Here is a 26,171-nt window from a genome sequence, read left to right on the forward strand (position 1 = left end):
AATAGGCTCACATTTTCTAAATCCTCTGAAAAGGTTTAGGATGATCTCAAGGAAAGATTTGACAAGAGGGATGCAACAAAGATTTTCAGTCTTCAGAGAGATATTAGTACTTGACTTAAGGATCAATGTTTGTGTCTTAATGTTATAGCAAGCTTAAAGATCTATGGGATGAACATGCAACTATAGTAGTCATTCCAACTTGCCAATGCTCAACTTCGCTTGAATATATTCAAATATTCCAAGAACAATGTCTTTTCCAATTTTTAATAGGTTTAAATGACTGCTATAATTAAGTTAGGAGTCAAATTCTATTGATACTTCCTTTACCCACAGTTAACCAGGCTTATTCCATGATGTCCTAAGATGAGGAGCAATGAACACTTGCCACTAGCCCCTCAAACACATCTGGGGACACCATTGTGATGGCTGCCAGAGGAGGAAGAAGTGGTAGAGGTGGACATTCTAATAAAGGAAGAGGAAGGAATATGACTGGTGAAGAGTGCACAAACTGTCATCGAAAGGGGTATTCTCGTGATAATTGTTATCATATCATTAGTTTTCCCTAATTACAGAAGCAATCGTGACAAATTGATTAAGGGACAAGTAAATTGAGTTACCATTGATGTTGTTACCTCTACTGGTTCATCCCAGGGAGTTGGAGCTAATGAGGGTAACATTGTTATTCTAACCCTTACTCAGGAACAATATGACCAGATGCTTCATCTTCTAAAAAAGAAGCCAAATGAAGGGGCTGTAGGAATGGCAGGAAACACCACAGGTTTGCATAACTCTAAATTCCTAAAAAATGAATGGTTATTTGATTCAGGAGCATCATGACATGTTCTTAGTAATTTAACATACTTAGACAAGGCATATCCTTATGTTAGACCTATTAAGAAAATTAGAGTTCCTAATGGTCAATTGCTTACTGTCACTCACATAGGTGCTATTAAACTACCTAATAGAATTAAAAAGAGCTTTGTGTGCCCTGGGTTATGTTTCAACTCAATATTCATTTCTCAACTTACTGTAGATACATATTATATGGTTTCTTTCTATTCAAAATTTTGCATTGTGCAAGAATGGAAGACTGGGAGGATTATAGAGATTGGTAAGCTCCATAATGGGTTATATCTGCTGCAGATTGGTGAAACTATAGATTTTGAATCTTCCTTTGTTACCTAAAGAAATATAGATGAAAATGCTAATACCAAACTATGGCATTATAGACTTGGCCACGCTTCTTTTTGTATATTGCAATATTTGCATGGCATTGAATTGATTGTCTCTAAATTTTCTAGAATGAAAACTCGTAATTGTAAAATTTGCATGTAGGCTAAACAGCCTCGTTTCTCTTTTGCTTCTAGTCATATAAAATCTGATGTTTATTTTCAATTATTACAAGCCAATGTTTGGGGTCCTTATAAGCAAGCTACTCATCAAGATTTTAGGTATTTTTTGACCATAGTAGATGATTTTTCTTGTGCTACTTGAATGATTTTGCTTCATTCCAAATCTGAAGTTTTGGGTTACTTAAAAACTTTCCTTGCCTATGTTTACAATCAATTTAATGCTATTGTTAAAATGATAAGAAGTAATAATGGAATTGAATTTGTGAATAATAAAAGTAAAAGATATTTTGAAGAAAAGGGAATTATCCATCAGACTTCTTGTCCTTATACTCTAAACAAAATAGTATAGTTGAGTGTAAACATCAACACCTTTTAGAGATGGCTCAAAGTCTAATTTTTCATTCTAGTCTTCCTCTAAAATTCTAGGGTGAAGCTATTAAATGTGCATCTTATTTGATTAATAGAACACCTAATAAGGTTTTGAAATTTAAAACTCCATATGAATTGATTTATAATAGATGTCCAGATATATTATCTCTGGATATTTGGTTGTCTGGCTTTTGCATCTAAATTGCATGATGTTGATAAATCTAAATCTAGGGCTAAAGCTTGTGTCTTCCTTGTTACCCAAAGACTAGTAAGGCCTATCTGTTATACAATTTAGCAAATAAATCTATCTTTATTAGTAGGCATATTGTTTTCTTAGAAAATAGATTTCCTTTCAAGGATCATCCCAGTACAGATCAAGAGGGAGCAAAATTACAAGTTGGAGATCCCTTTATTTATGAACTAGATTTTTCTCAAGATATTTAGAATGATGAACAACCACAGTATAACAATGACACATAGTTAACCCCACCTATAGATGATCAACCACAATCGTGCCAATCTCAAGAACAGCAATAGCCATTAGAATCTCAAAACCAGTGTTCAAATAGACTTGTGAGGCATATTAAGCCTCCAGCATGGATGGGGGAGTATGAGTGCTCTTCTCTCAAACCTCCTTACACCTCAAATGAGCAAATACAATATGCTCAGTTTGAAGATAAAAGAAAAGGAGTCTCTATTCTTTATCTTATTCAAAGTTTCTTGTCATATTCCCATATCTCTCCATCATATGAGCATTATTTGGTTTGTGCTAATTCTATTAATGAACCAGGAACTTATGATGATGCCATAAAGGATACTTGATGGGTACAAGTCATGAAAGAAGAATTAGAAGTATTACAGAGTAATCAGGCTTGGAGAATTGTGGATTTGCCCCCAGGAAAGAAATCTATAGGCTGCAAATAGGTCTACAAAGCTAAATACAAAGTTGACAGAAGCTTGGACAAACTCAAGGCATGTCTTGTGTTTAAAGGCTACAGTCAAAAATCAGGAGTAGATTATTTAGAAACCTTCTCCCCTGTTGTGAAAATGGTAACACTCAAAACTATTTTAAAATTCACAGCAATGCATAAATGGCCCATTTTTCAAATGGATGTCCACAATGCATTTCTACAAGGAGATCTTAAGAAGGAAGTTTACATGAGTGTACCTCAAGGTCTTGAATATGGTAAATCTAATAAGGTGTGCAAACTTGTTAAGTCCTTATATGGACTTAAACAAGCATCTAAGCAGTGGAATGTCAAGCTAACTAAAGCTTTAATAAATGGAGGTTTTAGGCAAAGCAAGTATGATTACTCATTGTTTATTAGACATAAGGGAGATCAACTTATTGTTGTATTTGTTTATGTTGATGACTTAATCATAACAGGAAATAGCTTGGTATAAATGAAATAAAGAGGCATTTGCATAATAATTTTAAAATCAAATATTTGGGAGTTTTAAGATATTTTTTATATTAGAAGTAGCTAAATTTGATAGAGGTATTGTTCTAAATCAACAGAAGGATGTGCTGGATTTACTGGCAGATATAGGTATGAGTGGGGCAAAGCCTATATCTACTCCTATGGAGCAGAATGTACATCTTTATTGTGATATTCAGAAGAAAACCCAAAAACAAAAAAGGAAAATAAAGAAAGATAAACCTGATTATTTTCTTAATGATCCAGAGCCTTACAGAAGATTAATAGGAAGGTTGTTATATTTGACTATGACAAGAATTGATATTGCTTTTCTTGTGCAGGTTCTTAGCTAGTATATGCAGAAACCAAAGAGATCCCACATGGATGCTACAATGAGGATAGTGTGATATCTCAAGGGAAATCCAAGATTGAGAATCTTGTTGTCTTCACATAAAGATTTGAATTTAACATGCTACTGTGATTTAGATTGGGGGACCTATTTAGATTTAAGGAGTTTAGTCATTGGATATATTGTGAAACTTGGAGATTCACTTATCTTGTGGAAATCCAAGAAGTAGAACACGATTTCTTGGTCCTCAACAGAAGCAAAATATCGTGCTCTAGCAACTATGACAGTAGAGGTAATTTGGATTTCAAAGTTATTGTTTGACTTAAATGTCACAAATGTTATAAAATTAGCTCCTGCTAATATTTTTAGTGACAGCAAGGCTGCTTTATATATCAAATAACCCTGTTTTTCATGAGCGTACAAAGCACATAGAAATCGATTATCATTTTGTACACAAAAAGTTGTATGGGAGGTTAATCAATCTTTAACATATAAGATCGCAAGATCAGCAAGCTGATATACTGATTAAGGCACTTGTAAGTGATGATTTTGTAAGGTTATTACTCAAGTTAGGTGTTTTAATTTGTATGACCCTAACTTAAAGGAGGAGTATTAGAGTTGTATTAGTTTGGGTTGATAAATGTAGTTGGGCTATCAGCATAGGCCCAATGTGTAATCAGTGTTTATATATATTGAGTCTATGAGTCTGTATTGAGTACCCAGTGTGCGTAATGTACACATTTTACAATTGATCAATAAGGGATTATTCAAAAATACTGGATCCAATATAGTATTAGCCACCGTGAAAAACCTAACTGAGAAGGTATATAGAATCCTTATAGGGGAGTTACCTTGGTGATTTAAATACCCAAATCACCTCCAAGTTGGGTTTGTGCATGCCCTATCAAACCCACACTACAGCTCTCTTGTTCTCTCTTTTCTTTTCTTTTCTTTTTAATTTCTATTTGTCTTTTGTAATCTAAATAATATGATTTTCAAGTATTCGCCATGGTAGATGATACAAAGGAACCTAAGTACCCAATTCACTCTTTAGTCCAAATCCAATTCTACAAACAAGTCCAATAAACCTAAAGGTCATCTTTAAATTATTTTTCACTCTGAATTAACCTCAAATTACAATTTATCCTAAGCAATCTAGAATTAAGAATTTGAAAGATGTTACACCAACTATTCATTCAAGAATGTCTAGTTTTCTATACTTATTTATGGTGTAACTTCCCCATTAAACACTTAAAAATTGTGCATTAATTACTTTGCTATTAAAAATGTTAATTTTGACCATTACTTGACCTAAAAATTTCAAAAAAACAATGATCTTAAAAATTATGGAAAATGATCTAGAAGAGTACAATATATGTCATAAAAGAAAAGTAATACCAATTAAGTCTCTCCTAAATTTACAAATAAACACCGATAGAAGTCTTGTAAAATAACTAGTGTAAAAAATGCTTTCGTGTATTAATCACATATACACTAGTTAAGTGATAAATTTATGAAAAATTTGTAATTATCAAAATTTAAACTTGTAAAATATGCTGTGAATATTCGTAAATAAATCTCACCATAATTATCAACAACTTTTACTAATAAAAATTTTAACTTATACTGATTGCTTCTCATATGCCAAAGTCAGGGATGACATTATACTACAGAACATGATATATTGGTATTAGGGTTAGTCTATTAAAATTTGATAATTGCTATGGCTGAGCTTAAGATTTAAGTTCTAAAATAGTTAGAAAATGAGGCTTGATCCTAATTGTTTGAGGGCTTAAACAGGCCTTATGAGGCATAGTTCTAATAGTTTGAGGGCCTAAACGGATTGAGGGCCACCACATTTAGTTCTTTTATTTATTTAATTTAAAAAAATTATTGATTATGCTAATATTATTGATATTTTGACTTTATTGATAATGCTTCAAATATTTAGTTGTTATTGTTTTTTTTTATCAGAATTGAACCTTGCATAATGATTTGAAGCTTGTTTGGACAATTCTCAAAAGTACATTCAAATTACATTTGAGATGTGCTTTTGCCAAATCTAATAGATAATTGGATCCTTTAAATGTATTTTTTACTAGATATAAACTAGAATCCAAATGGATACATGGTTTATTTAATAGGTTAAAGATTTAATTTATCCATAAATTTTTTTTAGATATGTTAAGCACCCTATAATGAAGTGTGAGCAATATCCCCTTAAATATTTTTTTGAAGGAGCAACATTATCCCTATCTTAAACATCCATTGATTTGATCATTAGTTATCTCAAAAGATTATAGAAAATGATTTAAAAAATTATAAAAAATGATCCAAAAATTATATAAAAGGACATTATAGAAAATTTTAATAGATTAGTATTATTTTTCACCCATATAAAATATAAAAATATCATTTTAACCTGACTAGCACCGGGTGATTATGAAATCACTAATATGTGATAGGGAAATTTTATGTACTCATATTAAATGTGAATTTCGTGCAAGTAAAGTGATTGTGGGTGACAGATTTCTAGAGAAAAGAAGATAGACACAGTATCAGTGACAGGGAAATGCATACGTGAGTGAGAGTGTTAGGAGAGTCCGTGAAGATGAGTGAGTGGGTGTCAGCCTCAGCCCCAACATCGCTTTTGTCTTGTTCTTCGTGACATGCAATTGTGTCACGGCAGCTTCCGTCCCAACGCACACCCACATTTTTTTAATTCACAAAAAAATTATATTGGAAAGGTAAAAAGAAGTACATGACAAGCATAAATTAATTGAAGTTACAAATGGGATTGCATCTAATGAAAATTATTAATCCTTTAAAAATATAATAAATTAATATTCAAATTCTCATAAGTGCATACATTTAGTATATAATAGTATCTTAAACATAATTGATTATAATAGAAGGATACCTATGGATAATTAAAAACATTAAAATTAAAAATAAAGACATATGGAAGTAGGGGGATTGAAGAAGGGGAATAAACTAGCTGTTAAGACATAGAAGATCCGTGCGCTGCTCATGTGTAATAGTGATGTAAACAATTCCATTCTTTTTAATATTTTTACGTAGCTGAAAAGACAAAATTAAAAGACATACAGCTAGACATTTGCAAAGCAAGAAATAAACAGTAAATGCACAATAATTTTGCTGTGCAAGATGCTTACAAAAATCAAGTAATAAGTCAATATAAATGGTGAATTTGTGAAAACTTCTCACCAATAGACTTTTTATACCCCTTAACAATGATTTTTAACTGTTTATGGAATCGTACGTGCAGGAACGATTGGTGTAAAAATTCCAGATTGTATACACCAATTATTCATCAACTGGTATAGAACATGATTTTTTTTTTTTGGCATCGATTATGACTTCAACTGGTGTAGAGTTAGAATTTAATGATACCTTTTTGTACTGGTTAAAATTACAAACGTTGGAAAATGTCTACTACTAAAAGTTCAGCTAATTAACAACATCGGTTTGTTTTTAACTAATGTAAAATTCTGGTATAAAAAGTATTTTTTGTATGCTGATGTCTGTTTAACTGGTAGCTAACTTTTTATATTTACTAGTGACTAATTTATTTTTTTAAATATGTGTAATTTAAATAATGGAATTTATGAGAAAAATTATGAGATTAAAGCTAGTTTTACATTCTTCTATTTAACACAATGTTTTAAAAGCTGGATTAAACATTAAACTAATTGCAAAAGTAGTGGCTCTTGGTTTTTATGATCTAACTAATTAGTTAGACCAACAATTGAACCGGTTGTATAATAATTAAATAAAAATAATATTAAAATATAAGAAAAAATATATACTATGTTAATAAAATGACATAATATGATTGTAAAATTAATAATATTATAAATTATAATTTTATAACTTATCAAATATAGATAGATCTTAATTAAATTAGATATGAGTAAACTTAAAAGTATTTGTATTTGCTCCTGCAACTATCAAAATTTTTATAAAAAATGATTTTAAATTATATTTTATACATGTGAATTGTTCAAAAATAAAATTTTTTTAAGAGGATCTAATTTTTTTATTTTCTATTTTTTAATTTTTTAAGCTTTTTTAAAATTATGCTTAAAGCTGTCTGGTTTTCTAAAAATTATTTTGGTTCTCGATTCAATTTTAATTTTTAACTTAATAGTAGCTCAACTTTAATCTAATTTAGATCAATTATAAAAACAGTTTTTTAATCTAAATCAAACTATTAATAACTTCAGTTGACAGTGTGACTGTTTGGTTCAATTTAATTTTTAAATTACTGATTTAACACATTGATTGACGAAGAAGAAAGAGACAAAAGATGACTTATATTTGTAATTATGGATCTAAACACAGAGCTTCACCAACCAGACAAAATAAATATAAATTAATAAGCTTAGAGGGTCATCGACAACGATCAACCTATTTACATAGTAAAGTTGGCTGATATATAATAAAAAATTATCCAATAATATCCTTGTCGTCTATAAAATAGTAATAATCTAATTTGGAGTTATTGGAGCAGTTTTTTTAATCCTAATTTTTTGAATGAGACTTAATTATACATTGTCATTCTGACTGAGAAAAAATATAACACCTTTACAATTAATCATATATGCTACTGATGTTTGATTCTCTTTGACATACAAGCCCTTGTTCATCAAGAGTAATTGGGTTGAATGAAATGAACTCATCTTTTTTTTTTTAGAATAAAAAGAAAAAATGTTTTAAATTTTAGTGATAATGACAATAAAATCCATCTAAATTATATAAATAACAATCTCATCTTTTAAAATATCATAATTTTATTGAAGTTCTTAAAAATTTTAGTCATTAATAAATTTATATAAATGATCAAGTTGCCTTTGTAACAATATAAAAAATTTGATATGTGAATTTGTGATTTCTTATTATATTGTTGTGAATATAAAAAGTAAAGTTATAATTATTTAAATAGAACTTGTGATCATTTTATTTTTAATAAAGGTAATTTGTTCATTTATACAAATTCATTAATGACATAAAATTTTTAAGGACTTTAATAAAATTATGACATTTTAAAAGATAAAATTTATCATTTATATAATTCAAATGGATTTCATTATCATTTTTCCTAAATCTTATAGCATTGTGAATTTGAAAAACCTATATATTGAAAGAATTACTCTTAGTCGAAATTTGACAATGCTGAAATCCAAAATAGTGCTGATCATGAAGTCCAACTAATGACCTCTAATCATATGTTAATGGAGCCACTCTTATATGTTGATTCTTACTTCGCTGTTTAAGAAGCATCGATACAAATACATGTATCAGGCATCTGATACAACTATGATACGTCTAAATTTTATTATAGGAGCACAAGAAGATATATGTTATATATTTCAATATTTTGGAGAACGAGGGTGGGTCTTGGGTTTAAACAATAATTTCTGAAATAATATAAAAATATTTATAATAATAAACCAAAATATTAATTTTTTAGTTTTAAAGTCATCTAACAATGTTTTGACAAAAAATAGAGTAATGCAAAGGTAGAATATATGATAAATGTATGTATTATGAAGTACAGCACATGTATCATATCTGATATATAGTATTAGATACAAGCAATATATCATTAACAGATTAGTAATTCCGATATATAAGAATATCAAATGAGATGCAATTTCGATTTCTCACTCTTACAAAATAACCAAATTTATTTCTACCTTTTCTCTTTCTTATAAAAATGACATACAAATTAAAATAATTATTTTTGAAAGTATTATTATTGCTTAACCATTTCTTGTGTACATAGAGGCCTTATATATTTGGAAAATAGTGGTGATATATATATATATATATATATTAAAAAACTGTATAATGATTATTTTTAGGAATATAACTCAAAACTGAAACAATTTATATGATCATTTTTTAAAAAAACTATTATATATATTTCAACTATATAGTGATTAAAAATTGCCATATATTTTCTTAAGAAATATATAGTGTCAAATTATATAATGGTTAAAAATTGTTTTATATTAACAAAAATAACATATACTACCTCTATTAAAAAATATAAGGCATTTTTAATTTTTTTTAAATATAATCATTGCTTTTTTTAAGTATCCCTATTGATAGTAACTTTATATTTATTATAAGATGTTTAATAGAAATAAATATAAAAAAATATGGTTAGTTTTAAAATAAATAATTACTTTATTGGGGTAAGATTCAATTAAAAATGTCTTATAATGAATGGAGTGTGAGAATGGAGGGAACTTTGCCAGGTCTTAGTGTTTTGGCTCTTTTTGTTTTTTTGTCTTTGAAGCTCCCAATTTCATTGGCATGCGATTCTAGCTTGTTCTTCCTCCCCTCTATCTCATTTTTCTTGGATTTAATCAATCAGATGGTTGGTTACTTGGGTTGTGGATGATTCTGAATCCCAATTAGTTTCTAGCAATTAAAATGATTTAGATAGAATTAATGTAGGTTTATTTAAGTCTTAATCGGAACGAATTGTGATGTTTTAGAGGATTTTAGATTTCAACAATAATCAATTTTAAAAATTAAAATCATAATTTTATGAAAATATATTTCAATATATCTATTATACATGTCAAAGTAAATGATTATAAAAATGAGGTGGAATAGTTTCTTGTACTCTCAAATAAAATTATAAAAGTCGAGTTTTTTTTTTCCCCTGGAATTATTGGTCTTGAGTTCCAATAATCAAACATTATATTGATTTGTTCCAATCAAATTACTATTATTATAGTTTGACAAAAGAGCCCTTTGGCTGAGAGGGGAAAAAAGGAGAGAGATAGGAAGATCAACGTCGGAAAATCGAGTACTTGTTTAGATCAGACACAATAATTAACGAAAGATGGAGACACGGGTGCTTCACATGAAAGTGTAAACAGCATGAAGGCATTAATTAGTGAATTATTCTGAGCCGTAAGATTTACTTTCAAAAGTGTGTTTTGGGATCAAAGAGTCCCCACTGAATCCAATCATATTATTCTTTTATATGGACGAGAGCCCTTGCTTTAAGTCTCTTCATCCATTCCTCTCTTCTCACTCTTCACATTAAATTATGATTCAATTATAGTACTCATCAGCTCGTAATTTTAAAGTTTTTATTTTATATTTTATAAAATAAAAAATTATAAAAATATAATTTTTTAATAAATTTATTTATATAATCTGAATATTATACATTTAATTTGAATAGTCTAATTTGATATTAATTTTTATAATTTTTATACATTAACTATCCATATATATTATGAACAGTTGATTTTTGATATTAGTTTTCTATATTTTATAAGTTTTAATTTGATAAATACAATAATAAAAATAAAACTAATATCATAATTAACACTTTTTAAAAATATTTTTCAAAAGATATAAGTTAAAAATTAAAAAATTAATCTTTTAATCATTCAACTTTTAACTTATTTGTAACTCAGTTCTTCAATTATTACTTGCTATGACTTAATTCCTCAATTTTTAATTGACTTATGACTAAATTTCTTAATTTTTAACTCATTTATAACTTAATCCTTCAACTTTTATTGTTTATTTTTTTCATGTTAATTTAGATCTCACATCAAAAAACAATAGGAGGGCATTTTAGAATAAGATATGAGCATTTCTTTTATCCCTCTTATTTGATAAGGATAATGTTTTTAAAAAAATTTAAAAACAAGAAGTGAGTTATAAGTGAATAAAAAATTGAGAGATTTAGTTACAACGGATTATAGTTAAAAGATTAAGTTACAAGTAAGTTAAAAGTTAAAATATTAAAATATTAATTTTTTTTAAATTTTAAATTTAAATTTTTTAGATTAAATATGGATAATCAATTTATTAAAAAATAAAAAAAGTACTATTAAATTTAAACTATTCATGTCAAATTTGAACTATTCAAATTAATAATAAATAATCATAAAAAGATTTATTAAAAAATATAGACTTTTTAATAAATTTTCATTTTAATAAGTAAAAAATAAAAATAGAAATAAAAAATTTTAATGTAGACCGTACAGATGATATGTAGATTCATTAAATTATGCTATTATGGTGTCATGGAAAACTCCATCAATCATCGACAGTGAACTAGACTATTCTTTTTTTCTCAAAGTACTATACCACTGCGATATGCTCGAGCCCGGAAACATTTACTGCAATCTGCCCACTCCTTTACACTTTCTTATTTTATCACTTGACATTCACATTCTCGCTTCTTAAAATCTTCCACTGAACGAAAACATGTCTCTGCTTGTTCCACTTTCACTCTTCTTCTTCGCCATTGTTCCTGCTTCTTCATCTTCAGAGCTTGACACTCTCATGACCATCAAACACTCACTCGACCCGCAGAACATATTTCTGACCTCATGGACTCCGAATTCCGACCCATGTAGCGGCGGTTTCGAGGGCGTGGCGTGCAACGAACAAGGCCACGTCGCTAATATTTCGCTTCAAGGAAAAGGTCTCTACGGCAGCTTACCGGCGGCCATCGGCGACCTCAAGAGTTTGACAGGTCTCTATCTTCACTTTAATGCTCTGAGTGGGACGATACCCAAAGAGATTGCAAATTTGAGTGACCTCACCGATTTGTATCTCAATGTCAATAATCTCTATGGTGATATCCCTCATGAAATTGGACACATGTCTAATCTTCAAGGTTGGTTCGGAATTTATTTATTTTTTTGTTTTCTTCTGTAGATTTTTATCTTTCACGCTATCTTCATCTATATATTCTCGTTGTTCTTGTGTGTCTGAGTATAAATTACCCAGTTTATATGACCATTAGATTCCATGATGTTAGATTGGTATTTTATTGTCAGTGATTGAGTGGAGAAAGATTTAGTACCTTTTTGTATATTTGAAATGGAAATTGCGAGTCACTCAACACTGGGGAGTGTAGAGCTGGATTGCCATATTACTGCCAAAGCAACTGTGATTAGTCCCGCAGCAGAGAGCTTCATAACTGGAGCGCAGTTTATAAGCATAGAAAATTGTTCCACCCGTTAGCTAATTTCTTTTAGATAAACTTTTCTCTTATTTTATGAATATGTAAGGTTCTCCTGTCAAATAAGCTAGTCTTTGGGATAAGCCTTTTTTTTTTTTTTTTTTGAACTTGCGTTAAACAAAGTGATGGCTTCATTTTGCAGCCTGTGATGTAGAACCAGAACACAACGGATAGGCCACACCGAGAACTAGGCAAGCTTCTTTTGAGTTCTGCTAGGTCTGTAGTGTTCGAAGTTTTCGGAGAACGGGAGAGTTAGTAGAAAGATTTGAGAAATGGAAGTAGGAGAGAGGAGGGGATCCTGGTTTGAGATAGTTAGGGGAGGCAGAGTTATTATTGAGATTGGGATTTGGCATGGATGAGCGGAAAGAGGGCGAATTGAGAATTAAGAGATTTGAGATTTCGGAAAACGTTTTCTGTATTTATTTGTCATTTATTTTTATTTAACTTTTATGTTTTTGTTGGAAGAAATAATTTATTTTTATGTTTTAATATAATATATATTCGTTATTTTTTAATGGTGAAACCATTATTTTTTTTTTGCTTGAAATCATTTATTTTTATGTATTAATTTTCGTCTTGTATTATTTGTTTAATTTTATTATTTATTTTTATCTTTTTGAAATAATTAAATATTTTTATGTGAAAACAAGATTTAATACAGATGAATTGCAGGTTTTGTTAATTTTAAGAAAAATGAAAAAAATTGAAGGTAGATTTAAAAAGGGGGATAAATTTTATGCTAAATCTTATAAATAAAACACCTGATAGCAATAAATTGAAATAAATTAAAAATCTGCTTTTGGACACATAAAAATAAATTACAATTTTGAAATGTTAAAATTGTTATTTAGTATTTTTCAAAAAATATGTTGCCCTTCAGCTGATGCCTTGCTCCTCTGTTGAAGATGTTTTACTAAACATCAAGAACAAGTTTGTTGTGCAATCATTATAAAAATCAAATCAAGGAGAGCTAAATTATAATGCATGAAATTAATTTTTTTTAAAATATTTAATTATTATATTTGAAATAATTATTTTTTAAAATTAAATTGCGCCCCCTTCCCTTAGATGCTGACTCCGCCGCTGTTTTCCATTTGGGTACACCAGAGGCTTATGCACGGGAAAAAAAAGAAAAAGAAAAAAACAAGAAGAACAACATTTTGTATCTCTGGCTCAGTGTTCATAATTAATTTCAGAAAGTCATATCTCCGCTTATTTTATTCTAATTCTGAATGTTGATGCATATAATTATTTTTGTCAATTGAAGAAAATATCTCAATTAAAATTTCTGCATCTTTCAGTCCAAATATAGAAAAGTATAATTTTTATCACCCTGTTTTCTTGTAATTTATCTCAATAATTTAATTAATTTTTAATTTTCATTAAATTTACTTTATGATTCTTGGCAGTTTTGCAGCTTTGTTGTAACAAGTTTACTGGGAGTATTCCCACAGAATTGGGAAACTTGGAGAGACTCAGTGTTGTTGCTCTACAAAATAATGAATTGAGTGGTGCAATTCCTGCAAGTTTGGGTCAGCTACAGTCGCTAACAAGGTTGGATCTGAGCTTTAATAATCTATTTGGTCCTATTCCAGTGAGATTAGCTGATGCCCCCAAACTAGAAAGCCTTGATATTCAAAACAATTCTCTCTCAGGCAATGTCCCTCCAGGTAATAACAGCTCCAAAATGTTTTGCTTTCCATTTTTATTGGGGCAATTTTACTGATGGTTATAACTCAGTCTTTGGTCTTCCAAAAAAAGTGGAACTCTCTGTTTTTGTAGTAAGTTATATATTTTTTTTTAATTCTATCACCAGGTATTTTGGGAAACATAGGGGTATTACTGTCTCTTGCTCAAACTAATCTGCACCCTTGTTGTGTGAGACCATTATTAGCAATGATAGCCTCATGGGGAGCTCAGGATGCTTCGGCATATTTATTTAATGTAACTAGATTGCGCAAGACTCACATAGAATTCTCTGTTTTTGTAGTAAGTCATATTTATTTCAACAAATAAATGTCAAGGAATGATCCATCCACTCTCCATGTCTCTTTAACCTGATAATTGCTCGCCAAAATTCAATGAATTTGCTGATATATATATGTACTCATTTTGATGATATGATTGACAAGAAATGATGCTTTTTATGATCATAAAGTCTAATTCAAGTTGAGCTTGCTAAAGAATGGGTTATGTCACACATTATAGAATATATATGATGTTTACTTCAATTGTTTTTTTCAGGTCTTATTTTTAATTTGAGCACTAAACTTTCGATTCTTTTCAACTTAGCTTTTATGCTTCTTTTTAGATATTTTAATTTAATACTTCATACTTTATGTATCAATGCAGCTCTTGGAAGACTGAAGGGCGGTTTCCAGTACATCAACAATCCTGGCTTATGTGGGACTGAGTTTACAAATTTGCTGGCTTGTAAATCTTTGTTTGACCCAAGCAAGCCTGAACCATTCGAACCTGATAACTTTTCCACCCCGAAAGGTCTTCCTGCTTCAGTTGATCCAAAAGATGAAAGAAAGTGCAGTGATGATGAAACCCACTGTCAAAAATCACTGCAATACTCAAAAATGGCTCTGGTTTTTGGTGTGATTGGAATTATTGTTGCTTCCACAGTTTCTGGACTTTCCATGTTCGTGTGGTATCATCGTCATCAAAAACAAAAGATTGGCTGCAGTATTATTGATGCTTCTTCTCCTAGTAGTAGCCTGCAAGTTTGCAGGAAAAATAATAATGCAGCTTCTTTGATCAGTTTAGAGTATTCTAATGGATGGGATCCATTAGCCAAAGGAAAAAGTACTTATTCCCAGGAAATTCTAGAGAGCTTTACGTTTAATCTAGAGGAAGTAGAACGTGCAACTCAGTGCTTCTCTGAGGTGAACTTGTTGGGGAAGAGTAGTAATAATAATTATTTGTGTGGAATTTACAAGGGGATTTTGAGAGACAGATCACATGTGGTTGTGAAGTGTATCAACAAGACAAGCTGCAAGTCTGATGAAACTGAGTTCTTGAAAGGGTTGAAGATAATGACCTCAATCAAACATGAAAATCTTGTCCGTTTCAGAGGATTTTGCTGTTCTAAAGGCAGAGGAGAGTGCTTCCTTGTTTATGATTTTGCCCCAAATGGGAATTTGTCTCAGTATTTGGATCTCAAGAAAGGGGATTCTAGGGTTCTTGAATGGTCTACCAGAGCATCCATCATCCACGGTATTGCTAGAGGTCAGTTCATCTTTATTGTCATGCTTCTTAAATTATGGGTATCTAAGTGGGATGGAAAATTTTACCCAAAAGCTAGCTATTGAAGTGAGAAAACCAACCTACTTAAATACCCTGTTAAACATTTTATATTACAGATTTGGTATCCCATATTACCAAATTAAGCATCTTATACTACAGACTTGGTATCCCATATTACTAAGTCTCCATTGCATGTGCTATTATGTGCTATTGGGTTTACTTATTATTCCACTTGAATTTCGAGGAAGGAGAAAAATATTAGTGCTTTAGTAAGAGCTTGATTTGAATTGGCTTGGTTCTCTTTCATGGAACAAATTCTTAAGTTTAATAAAAATATATTTTCAGATTATTATGAAGGAAGATAACAGTTAAATTACAATCAGTTCATAGTTCTTGGATCTTTGTATGAGTGAGTTTCTAATCTTGTAATAGTTTACCTGTTGTCTTTCATGCTCACATGTCAATAATATTGATCCGCTTTCTTGACCTTTTTACAGCCAAGAAGAAACATATTGTTGTCTTTTTATATAATTGGCAGTACTCTGATTTTTTTTAATGGAAGACTAGTAGTACTATGTGGAAGATCAGTCTGATATCCGGGAAGAAGGTGAAAATTAAATCTTTTAATTGACAAGAATTGATATTTCATTATTAATAATACCTTTAGTTAAAACCATAATTAATCTAATGGCTTCCTTATACCTAGTTCTTCAAGAAGCTTTCATCAGGTTCAGTCCACTTAGGCTTAGCAAGTGTTCTCTCATGGTCACGGATAGCTATCCTGGCATTACATCTATGTGCCATAGGTTTTTTTATCCTCGGAACTTAACAGTTAAGGTCAGGTTATTTTAACGAATTATGGAACATTGGTCTCTTTTATAAAGTTAATAGGTGTTTGTGTATCATTATTGACTTAAAAGATAACAGAAGCTCTGGAGTATTTTTACATCTTAACCCCTTTGGAATATGACATGTATTTTTTTATTTTTGGCCAGGTATTGGTTATCTTCATGGAAAGAATAAGGGAAGAAAACAACCCCTAGTTCACCAGAACATATCAGCTGATAATGTGCTGCTTGATGCACATTATAATTCATTACTTGCAGATTCAGGATTGCACAAACTTCTTGCAGATGATGTTATCTTCTCCACACTGAAAGCTTCTGCTGCCAAGGGCTACCTTGCTCCGGAATACGCCACCACCGGTTGTTTAACAGAAAAGAGCGACATTTATGCTTTCGGAGTGATAGTTTTCCAGCTTCTTACTGGAAAGAGTGATATTACTCAGTTATATAATCATCACCAGGCAGAAACATCATCATCATCATCATCATGTGGTTTTAATGATATGGTTGATGACAACCTGGAAGGGAGATTCTCAGAATCAGAAGCAGCTAAACTGGGGAGGATTGCTCTAGTTTGCACTCATGAATCACCCCATGAAAGGCCATCTATAGGACATGTAATGCAAGAACTGTCGGAGAAGTGAAAACACTGAGAATGAAAGTCTTGCCTCATCGTGTTTGAAGTGTGACTGTAAAATATTGTCTGTAATATCATATCTTGTGATGTAAAGTTTGCTAAAATAGCTTCGTGTGTAACTGTAGAATATAATTAAGTGTTCAAAGGAAACCTTTTTCCTATAAAATGGATGCTTGCTTTTTGCGTTACTAATATAAATTGTGATATATTGGATGTCTGAGCTGTTCTGTGTAATTCGAGAACTTGTTTTTTGGGCCTGAAATGTGTTCACTTTACTTTTATGTGAATTATATGGGATTTATTATTAGCGACTAATTTTGATATGGGAAATCTTGCACTTGAAAGTAGAACCTCATATGTTCAATGGATGTTGTGATCAGGTCAAGCGCAAAGACAGGGCCGCGGAAGCCATAAGGCAAGTAAGACAAAAAAATTATTAATACCCCTGTTATATGTTTGTGTAATTGATATTTGTATTCTCATATATTTAATTGTAGATTAAAGAAAATAAAAAGTATTGATTATTTTTCTTATTGAAAAGTTTTAATTATTCTCATTACAACATTAATTATTGAGTTGAGTTCATTATTTACAAAAAAAAAATAGTGAGATTCATAAGATATTAATTTATACTACACTAGCTTGCATTAAATTTCTCTCATAGTCTCACTTTTCATTTTTTTTTTTATTTTAAAGCCTAAATACAACATTAATTATTGAGTTGAGTTCATTATCTACAAAAAAAAAAAAATAGTGAGATTCATAAGATATTAATTTATACTACACTAGCTTGCATTAAATTTCTCTCATAGTCTCACTTTTCATTTTTTTTTCTTATTTTAAAGCCTAAAATGTTGAAAAATATTAGCATCAAGATCTTGTATAGTTTTAAATTATTAACTTGATATCTTTAAGCCTTATTAAAAATATTTTTTATAATTTGTATAATTATTATTAGTTTTTCATTTTAATCATTAATATTATTAGTCATAATTATATATATATATATATATATTTAAATGTATTGCTATCCCCTATCATTATTAATATTCTATCCCAATATATAAGATGGGATAGAAGCACTTTGTCGACACTAATTTTGTTTAACTATTAAATTACTTTAGTATTTTATTAGAATCACTATATTATAAAATTTTAATATATAATTTTGTAAAAAATGATGAGTGCTTTTTTATTATTTTTTTTAACTGAAGCTTTTGATTTTTTTAGAGGGACAATTACACATGTTAAGTTTTATTAATAATTTTACCTTAAGCTTTAAAATATCTTCACACAGCCCTGCACAGACACAAGACATGACAGAAAGACAGTGTAAAAGGGCGGAAGACTCAATAAATAATAAAGGATTAAAAGTTTATTTTTACTCCCAAACTATACCCTCGGAACCATTCAATGTCCTGTACTCTCCTTAAGTCCAATCGGCCCCTTGAACTTTCAAAACTGAATAACCCAGTGTCCTGCCATTTTTGACCATTAACTCTGTTTCTTTGACCAAAGATACATACTTGGCAGCCACTATATACAATTTCCTAATTGATATCAACTAACCACATTATATGTAAATAGAGCTAGCCGGTTGGAGGGGGGAAAAAAAAAACCACCCCAGAATTAAATACCTCTTCTCTATTCAACTACCCCCCCCTCTTTCTCTCTCTCAAGTTGCATTTAGTAGTAATCTATCCTTTCTGTAAGTAATCGGGTTATCCGTTCCATACCCAAATTCAGTATGTCTTACTAGCTCCCTAATTTTTTTGGCCCAATTTCTAGCTGTCTTCGTTTGGATGGGCTTGAATAAATTTGAAAGTACATTATCAGCTTCTATTCCACCTTACATTGAATTTATAGTAGTACAAGGAGCTTCGTTTAAACATTTATCAATTATGGCCCCCAGTTCTAGTTGTACTTCAAACAAAGAATGGGAACGAAAGAATGATCCCCCCCCCCCCCCCCCCTAAATGCCTCCAAGCAAGCTATCAAAGGCTAGCTGTCTTCTAAAACTGACACAAAATATTGTAAACATCAATGTCTTTGCCTATAAAGGGTTCTTCATGAATGATGGGTCTATGCGTAGCTCACATAAATATTGGGTTTTCTCATTGCCCTCAAATTTGCTCTTTGGGCTAAATTCTGATTCATTTTGGCCCAAGGCAAACCCCCACTATTTCTAAAAGGAAGGAGGTTACTTGCAATAAAAAATGATAACAGAAACCAATAAAATTTGATCCAGTAAAAAGAGTTAGTCTCTCATAATATGATAAATAAAAATTCAGATTCTTGCTAGAAAATATGCCTATATTTAGTGTCCGGCAGTGTCACGAACATAATTGACTCCAATAACAATATACCTTGACAAAAGTGGAGGAAACTTTGAGGATAATTATAAGAAATGATTCCTAAAAAAAGTGGAATATGGAGTCAGAGGGAGGAAAAACTATCGCTCCCCTTATGAAAAGGAATGCCTGCCCCATTCAAACCTCTTTTTTAACACATGATAAATCAATGCAAAGGCAAATACACAAACTAATGTTTTAAAAATTGAATTGAACTGGATGGTTAGACTCTCACTTATTGATTAAAATGGCCTATTTCAACTAGTTGGACTAACCTAGCAGTTGAACCGGATAGACCTGGTTGATTTTTAGAGAACCAGATTTGACTCGAAAATTAGAGTGGGTCAACCCAGTTCAAAGCCGAAAAAATAAAAAAAAAATTTAGGCTAAGTCACTCAAATTTGTGTTTTCTCTTTTCTAATATCTAATTCTCTTTTATCTTTTCTCATCTTTAATCTTTCTTTCATGGCCTAGACTCAATTTTTGACCTCTCCTCTAGCTTCTATCTCTGGCTCTAATAATCCAGCCTTTGGCATTGAGATCTGAAACTCATGAGTCATGAGATGATGGCATGCCTCTAGCTCCATCATTTTGCTTCGAGATTACAAGCTTGTGCTGACATATTTCTACCTCTAATTCCAACAGTCCAAGCGTCTAACTTTTGAAGTTGAGATCCCAAGCACCATTAAAGAATTAAATTAATTTTTTATTTATATATTTGTGTATATAAATATTATTTTTATTTAATTTTTATGTCATTGATTTGATTGTTAATCTAACCGGTTGAACTGAGAAAACTGTGACTCGTTACTCTTTTCGGTTTGACATTTAGTTCAGGTTTCAAAACATTGGTACAAACACTTCTAAAAAATTTTAAAAAATTTTGTCATGTTCCTTGACATTAGCACGCATTCCATTAAACAATAGCTAGCCTTGCATCTAGTAGAGTAACATTACCTGGTTGAACAACAGAACTGCTGCTCCGGTTTTTCTTCGGTTTTTTTTTTTTTGTATTACAATTTCTGCAATTTATTTCAGAATAATAATAAGACAATGTCGGCTCCTATTCTGCATTTCTTGTATTTTACTCACTCTCCATTTCTTCATTTTTATTTTATTTTTAAGCACTTGCGTTTAGAAAAATTGTGGAAAAGAACTCTGGAAACTCACTATTTAATTTAGAAGTCACGCACCATGCTACAAAAACAACGCCAACATTAGCATTGATATGAACAATTTACAATTGCAAATTCTCGCAATGTTCGTTGCCTTAGCTTTGTGCTTTAATTTATTGCTCATGCTTTTGCATTTTGGTGAATTAATTGGAGACGCTACGAGTGCTGATCTGTTTACAGAGCCACATATTTACCACATCAGATTGACATTTACAAATTAGCACATCGATCCTTCACAGCTTTTGTACAGCTTCGAAAGTGTAAATTATAGAGTCTTCCTTAAATTGAGAGCTCATTCGCAACTTATTTATTGTAGTACTTGACACTTGAGCTTGCATTTTACAGCAATCGTATTGATTTTTAAAGCGTTTTTTTATGATATAATGGGTTTTAAGCTTTGCTTTTTTCTATTGGTGGATACCCTTGGAAGAGATTAAAATGAATATCCACTGCGCTCAAAATATATTTAATAAAAAATTGATGGCTATATTTAAATATATTTAAATCAAACTATGATCATATTTTATAATTTAATTATTTAATCATATATTATTAATGACTATTTATTAATAGAGGTAAACTCTTATGTAAGAATTTACGATCTAAGCTTGAAATTTAAGTTTATATTCTTGTTATAAGTTTATTTAAACTTATGAGTTTAACAACCTTGAATATATATTGATGATATCATCAAATTAAACACACAATCTATACCCGTTGATCCAAGTGTACAATGCACAAATACATAGCATATATTATATATCTGACCGTCCAGGTGTTAAAATGCATAACATAAACTAGGTCTTTTATAATGTGAAATGCATGTAAATAATAAAACATATCAGCAGGGTTTAGATTGATGAATTTAGATTTGAATTGTATATTTAAAATTTTTCATTTCAAATTTTACATTTAAAATTTATATATTTAAAATCTTTTGTTTGGATAGTTTTAAAAAAAAATTAAATGAATAAGAGAGATACATTAAAATTCAAAATAAAAGCAGAAAAATTAAAAGCAGAGAATTTACCTCTATTTTTTTAAACGAAGAAAGATGAGAATAAAATATGAGAAAAGGTAAGAGTCATAGAAACATTAATAATAAAAATATAAAAAAAATGAAATATTTGAAGTTGTTAGAATTTAAAATGACTAAAGTATAGAAAAATTTGAAATAATAAAGGAATTGTAATAAAAATTGAATTTGGATTTAATTTAATCAAATCAAAATTCATAAATTTTTATATATCCAAATAAAAGACTTGATTTAAATATAAATTTAAATTCAAATCCAAATCCTCTTTCATTCAAACACACCATTAAAACATTGCACACAGCTTTGATCCAAGTTTCATCCAACAAACACAATGCATAAATGCATAAAATTTATTATATATCTAGCCGCACGTCCAGGTGTTACGTTATAAGGCTGTCGTGAAAGGACTAAATTACAAAACGGAAATAATACGCTGCAGACACCAACTTCATAGATAACAAAGTACACAATTAAATTAAGTTTTTGCTTAACATGTAACATTAACAAATTACTTTTGGGAGAGATGATGCAGAGGACAAAGGTAATTGAGGACTTGGCGACATGAGGACATAACGACGAGGTGGTAATGTTTCGGAAGCTTGAAGGTGGTCAGAAGAAACAAACAAACATATTTAGGTAATGGTGGAGATGGCGGAACCGTAGATCAATTATAAGCATATGGTGGGCGAGAAGAGCTGTAGGTATATGCATATGGTGTTGGTGGCAGAGGTGGAGACTTGTAGACATACTGTAATATCTTAATTTAAATTTTAATAATTAATTTGGATTAATAGAAATTTTAAAAAATATTTAGAGATAAGTAAATTAGTAAGAAATGATTATTAAATCTAACTTAGGTTATAATTCTAAATTAAAATTTTAAAAAAATATTAATTAAAAAAAGTAATTAATTAAATTATTATTATTATTATTAAAAAAATTGGTGTGTTACAAATCTTAGTATCAGAGCTACATGTTTCAGATTCTTATAAATTATGAAATTATTATACATTAACCTAGTTTATTGGCAATATACATTATTAAATCATAATACTTCTCCATTATTTTCTTGTCTTGAGATTAGTGTTGACTTAATTATGTGACTTCCATCCTTTAGGAGAGGAGGGATGGTGTCCAAAACTAGAAGAGGTGGCGAAATTGCCAGTGATTCTATAGAGCCAATAGGAAATGACATACCTTTACTGTCACAACCGGAGCCCACACAGCAACAACTGGGACAGGGCGAGCCCATACAGCCACAATTAAGGCAGGGTGAGCCAACCATGAGGCAAATGATGGATCTACTACATAATCTTAGTGACCGCATGAAGAGGCAAGAAGAAGAGTTGGCCGCTTTAAGATAATATAAGGAGAATGTCAACCGAGAGGGAAATGGCCAACAAGAAGGAAGCCATACCAAGGTATACAATGTGAGCCAATCTGTTGATGAAGGCTCACCTTTCTATTCTCACTATGAGACTAGTTCGAAGAATGTGAGTCTCCACTCTGAGCAACAGATATCCACGATCACAAAGATCTGGAGTACTTTTCGTAAGTTTAATCCTCCTACTTTCAATGGAAATCTTAAGCCAGCGATGGTTGAAGAATGGATAGATCAATTGGAGAGTATTTTTCGTATAGTTGTGTGCACTTCTAATCAGAAGGTGCAGCTAGCAATATTCCTGTTACAGAAGCGTGCTAAGAAGTGGTGGGAAACATCAGGACCAAAGGATGATTCTTCTCTTACTTAGAAAGATTTTAAAGCCATATTATTCGAGAATTATTTTCCTACTGCACTGAGAGCAGAAAAGGAGGCTGAGTTTCATGCAATCCGCCAGGGTGATCTAGATGAGGATGAATTTATTGAACAATTCTCAGAATTATCTAAATACTCTACTTACCTCCAGAAACATGAAGATATGGAGTGGATGGCTGAACGATTACTAGAGAAGGTGAGGCCTGATCTAAGGGAACAGTTATCCCCTTTTGAGATCAAGACATTCAATGAGATGTGCAATAAGCTTCGAATAGTCTCTCGGAGGAAGAGAGAGGTTAGATTAGAAGCTGATAGAGAGAGGAGGAAAGAATCTCATGAGAAGCTTCCTATCCATACTAGACCCATTGGTGGAGTAGAGAAGAGGAGCAACCAAGTTTTTGGAGGCTTTAGAAATCAGAAAAAGAAGGGCTACTACCATAAGGGCCAGAGCTACAGAGGGAATCAGAGTGGGAGTCAGGGGTCCTATAGGAGCCTAGCTACCTCTACTCCTACTTCTGGTACTGCTAGTAATCAAGCATGCAGTAAGTGTGGAAAGTTTCATTCTGATGATTGTTGGGTTTGTTACAACTGCCAAAAGCCTGGTCATATTGCTTGATTCTGCTATCAAAATCAGAATAGGGGTAATGATCAGAGATCTACAGTGCCAGCATGAGTGTATGCCCTTTCTGGGCTAGAGGCTGCTAACAACCCTAATGCTATCCGAGGTATAATCCGAATCCTTGATAATGATATTTGTGCTTTGTTTGATTCGGGTGCTACACACTCTTTTGTGTCTAATGAATGTATGAAAAGATGTAAATTGCCTGTGTGTACCTTACCTTTTGATGTGAAGATTTCTACTCCTACTGATTTGACTGTAAGGACTGCTAAAGCATGTCTAAATGTAGAGGTTGAATATGAGGGTCGAAAGACCACCATAGACCTCATTTGTTTTGTCTTTGTCTGGGATTGATATTATTATGGGGATGGATTGGTTGTCTGCAAATGGAGCTGTACTTGATTGTTAGAAAAAAGTGTGTCACTCTCAGCTCTTACTGTAACCCCTGTAAAGTCCCAAAGTCCTATGTTGTTGTCTGCCGCTCAAGTAGAACAGTGTATAAGAAAGGGCTGTCAAGCTTTTATGATTTTCTTTTCAATCAAGGCAGAGATTGAAGAAGGTGTGGATCAGATTCCAGTAGTGAGAGAATTCCCTAACGTCTTTCCTACTGAAGTGATCGGTTTGCCTCCAGAACGAGAGGTTGAGTTCTCGATTGAGCTCGTACCTAGTACAGGGCCTATTTTTAAGGCACCTATAGGATGTCTCCATCGGAGTTAGCTGAGTTGAAGAGGCAAATTGAAGAGTTGTTAGAGAAGGGGTTTATCAGATCGAGTGTATCACTATGGGAGTCACTGGTACTGTTTGTGAAAAAGAAAGATGGAAGCCTTAGATTGTGTATTGATTATAGACAATTGAATAAGGTAAACATCAAGAACAAGTACCCCTTACCTCGAATTGATGATTGTTAGACCAATTAGTCAATTCAGCGATGTTTTCTAAGATTGATCTAAGATCAGGGTATCATCAATTGAAGGTTAGAGCAAAGGATATCCCTAAAACCGCTTTCAGGATTAGATATGGGCACTATGAGTTCCTGGTGATGCCGTTCGAGTTAACAAATGCCCCAGCTGTCTTCATGGATTATATGAATCAAATCTTCAGGCCTTATCTTAATAAATTTATAGTAGTCTTTATTGATGACATACTTATTTATTTTCGAGATGAGGTAGACCATGCTAGACATCTCAAAATTATTTTGGAGATATTAAGAGAGCACAAGCTCTATGCCAAGCTGATCAAATGTGACTTTTGGCTTAAAGAAGTTAAGTTCTTAGGCCATGTTGTTTCAAAAGAAGGGGTAGCAGTGGACCCCAATAAGATAGATGCAGTGATGAAATGGGAACAACCTCGAAGTGTGACAGAGATTAGGAGTTTCTTGGGTCTTGCAGGCTACTATCGTCGTTTCATTAAGGGTTTTTCACAAATTGCAATGCCCTTGACTAAGTTGACCAGGAAAGATGCTCCATTTATTTGGACGAACGAGTGTGAAGTTGCCTTCCAGGAGCTAAAAAAGAGGTTGACCACCACATCGGTGCTTACCTTACCTATTCCAACTGCTCCTTGTACCTTATATATTGATGCTTCTAAGAAAGGTTTAGGTTGTGTATTAATGCAGGAGGATCGAGTAGTGGCTTATGCCTCTTGACAGTTGAGGCCTCATGAGGAAAATTACCCTACTCATGACTTGGAGCTTGCTGCTATGGTATTTGCTTTGAAGATTTAGAGGCACTATCTTTATGGTACTTCTTTTGAGGTCTTAAGTGATCATAAAAGTTTAAAATATTTGTTTGATCAAAAGGAACTCAATATGAGACAGCGCAGATGGATTGAGTTTTGGAAGGATTATGATTTTGAGTTGAAGTATCATCTAAGAAAAGCTAACGTAGTCACCGACACTCTGAGCAGGAAGCTTGTACATACCGCTCATATGATGGTCAAAGAACATGAATTATGGAGTAGTTTCCATGCAGTAAATGTA

The 26,171-nt window shown here is 31.4% G+C and overlaps 1 protein-coding gene across 1 annotated transcript; it reads left to right on the forward strand.

Moving 5' to 3' along the window:
* The first annotated feature begins 11,627 nt into the window (after window positions 1–11,627).
* On the forward strand, window positions 11,628–17,476 carry LOC129287663 (LRR receptor-like serine/threonine-protein kinase GSO1). The gene is made up of 4 exons (XM_054923885.1): window positions 11,628–12,174; window positions 13,932–14,192; window positions 14,875–15,756; window positions 16,770–17,476. The coding sequence occupies exons 1-4, from the start codon at window positions 11,760–11,762 to the stop codon at window positions 17,261–17,263; spliced, it is 2,052 nt and encodes a 683-aa protein (XP_054779860.1). The 5' UTR covers window positions 11,628–11,759; the 3' UTR covers window positions 17,264–17,476.
* The last annotated feature ends 8,695 nt before the right edge of the window (window positions 17,477–26,171 follow it).

Source organism: Prosopis cineraria, unplaced genomic scaffold (genome assembly GCF_029017545.1).
Source record: "Prosopis cineraria cultivar Desert tree isolate PC_DT_omini unplaced genomic scaffold, ASM2901754v1 PC12, whole genome shotgun sequence".
Classification (NCBI taxonomy): Eukaryota; Viridiplantae; Streptophyta; class Magnoliopsida; order Fabales; family Fabaceae; genus Prosopis; species Prosopis cineraria.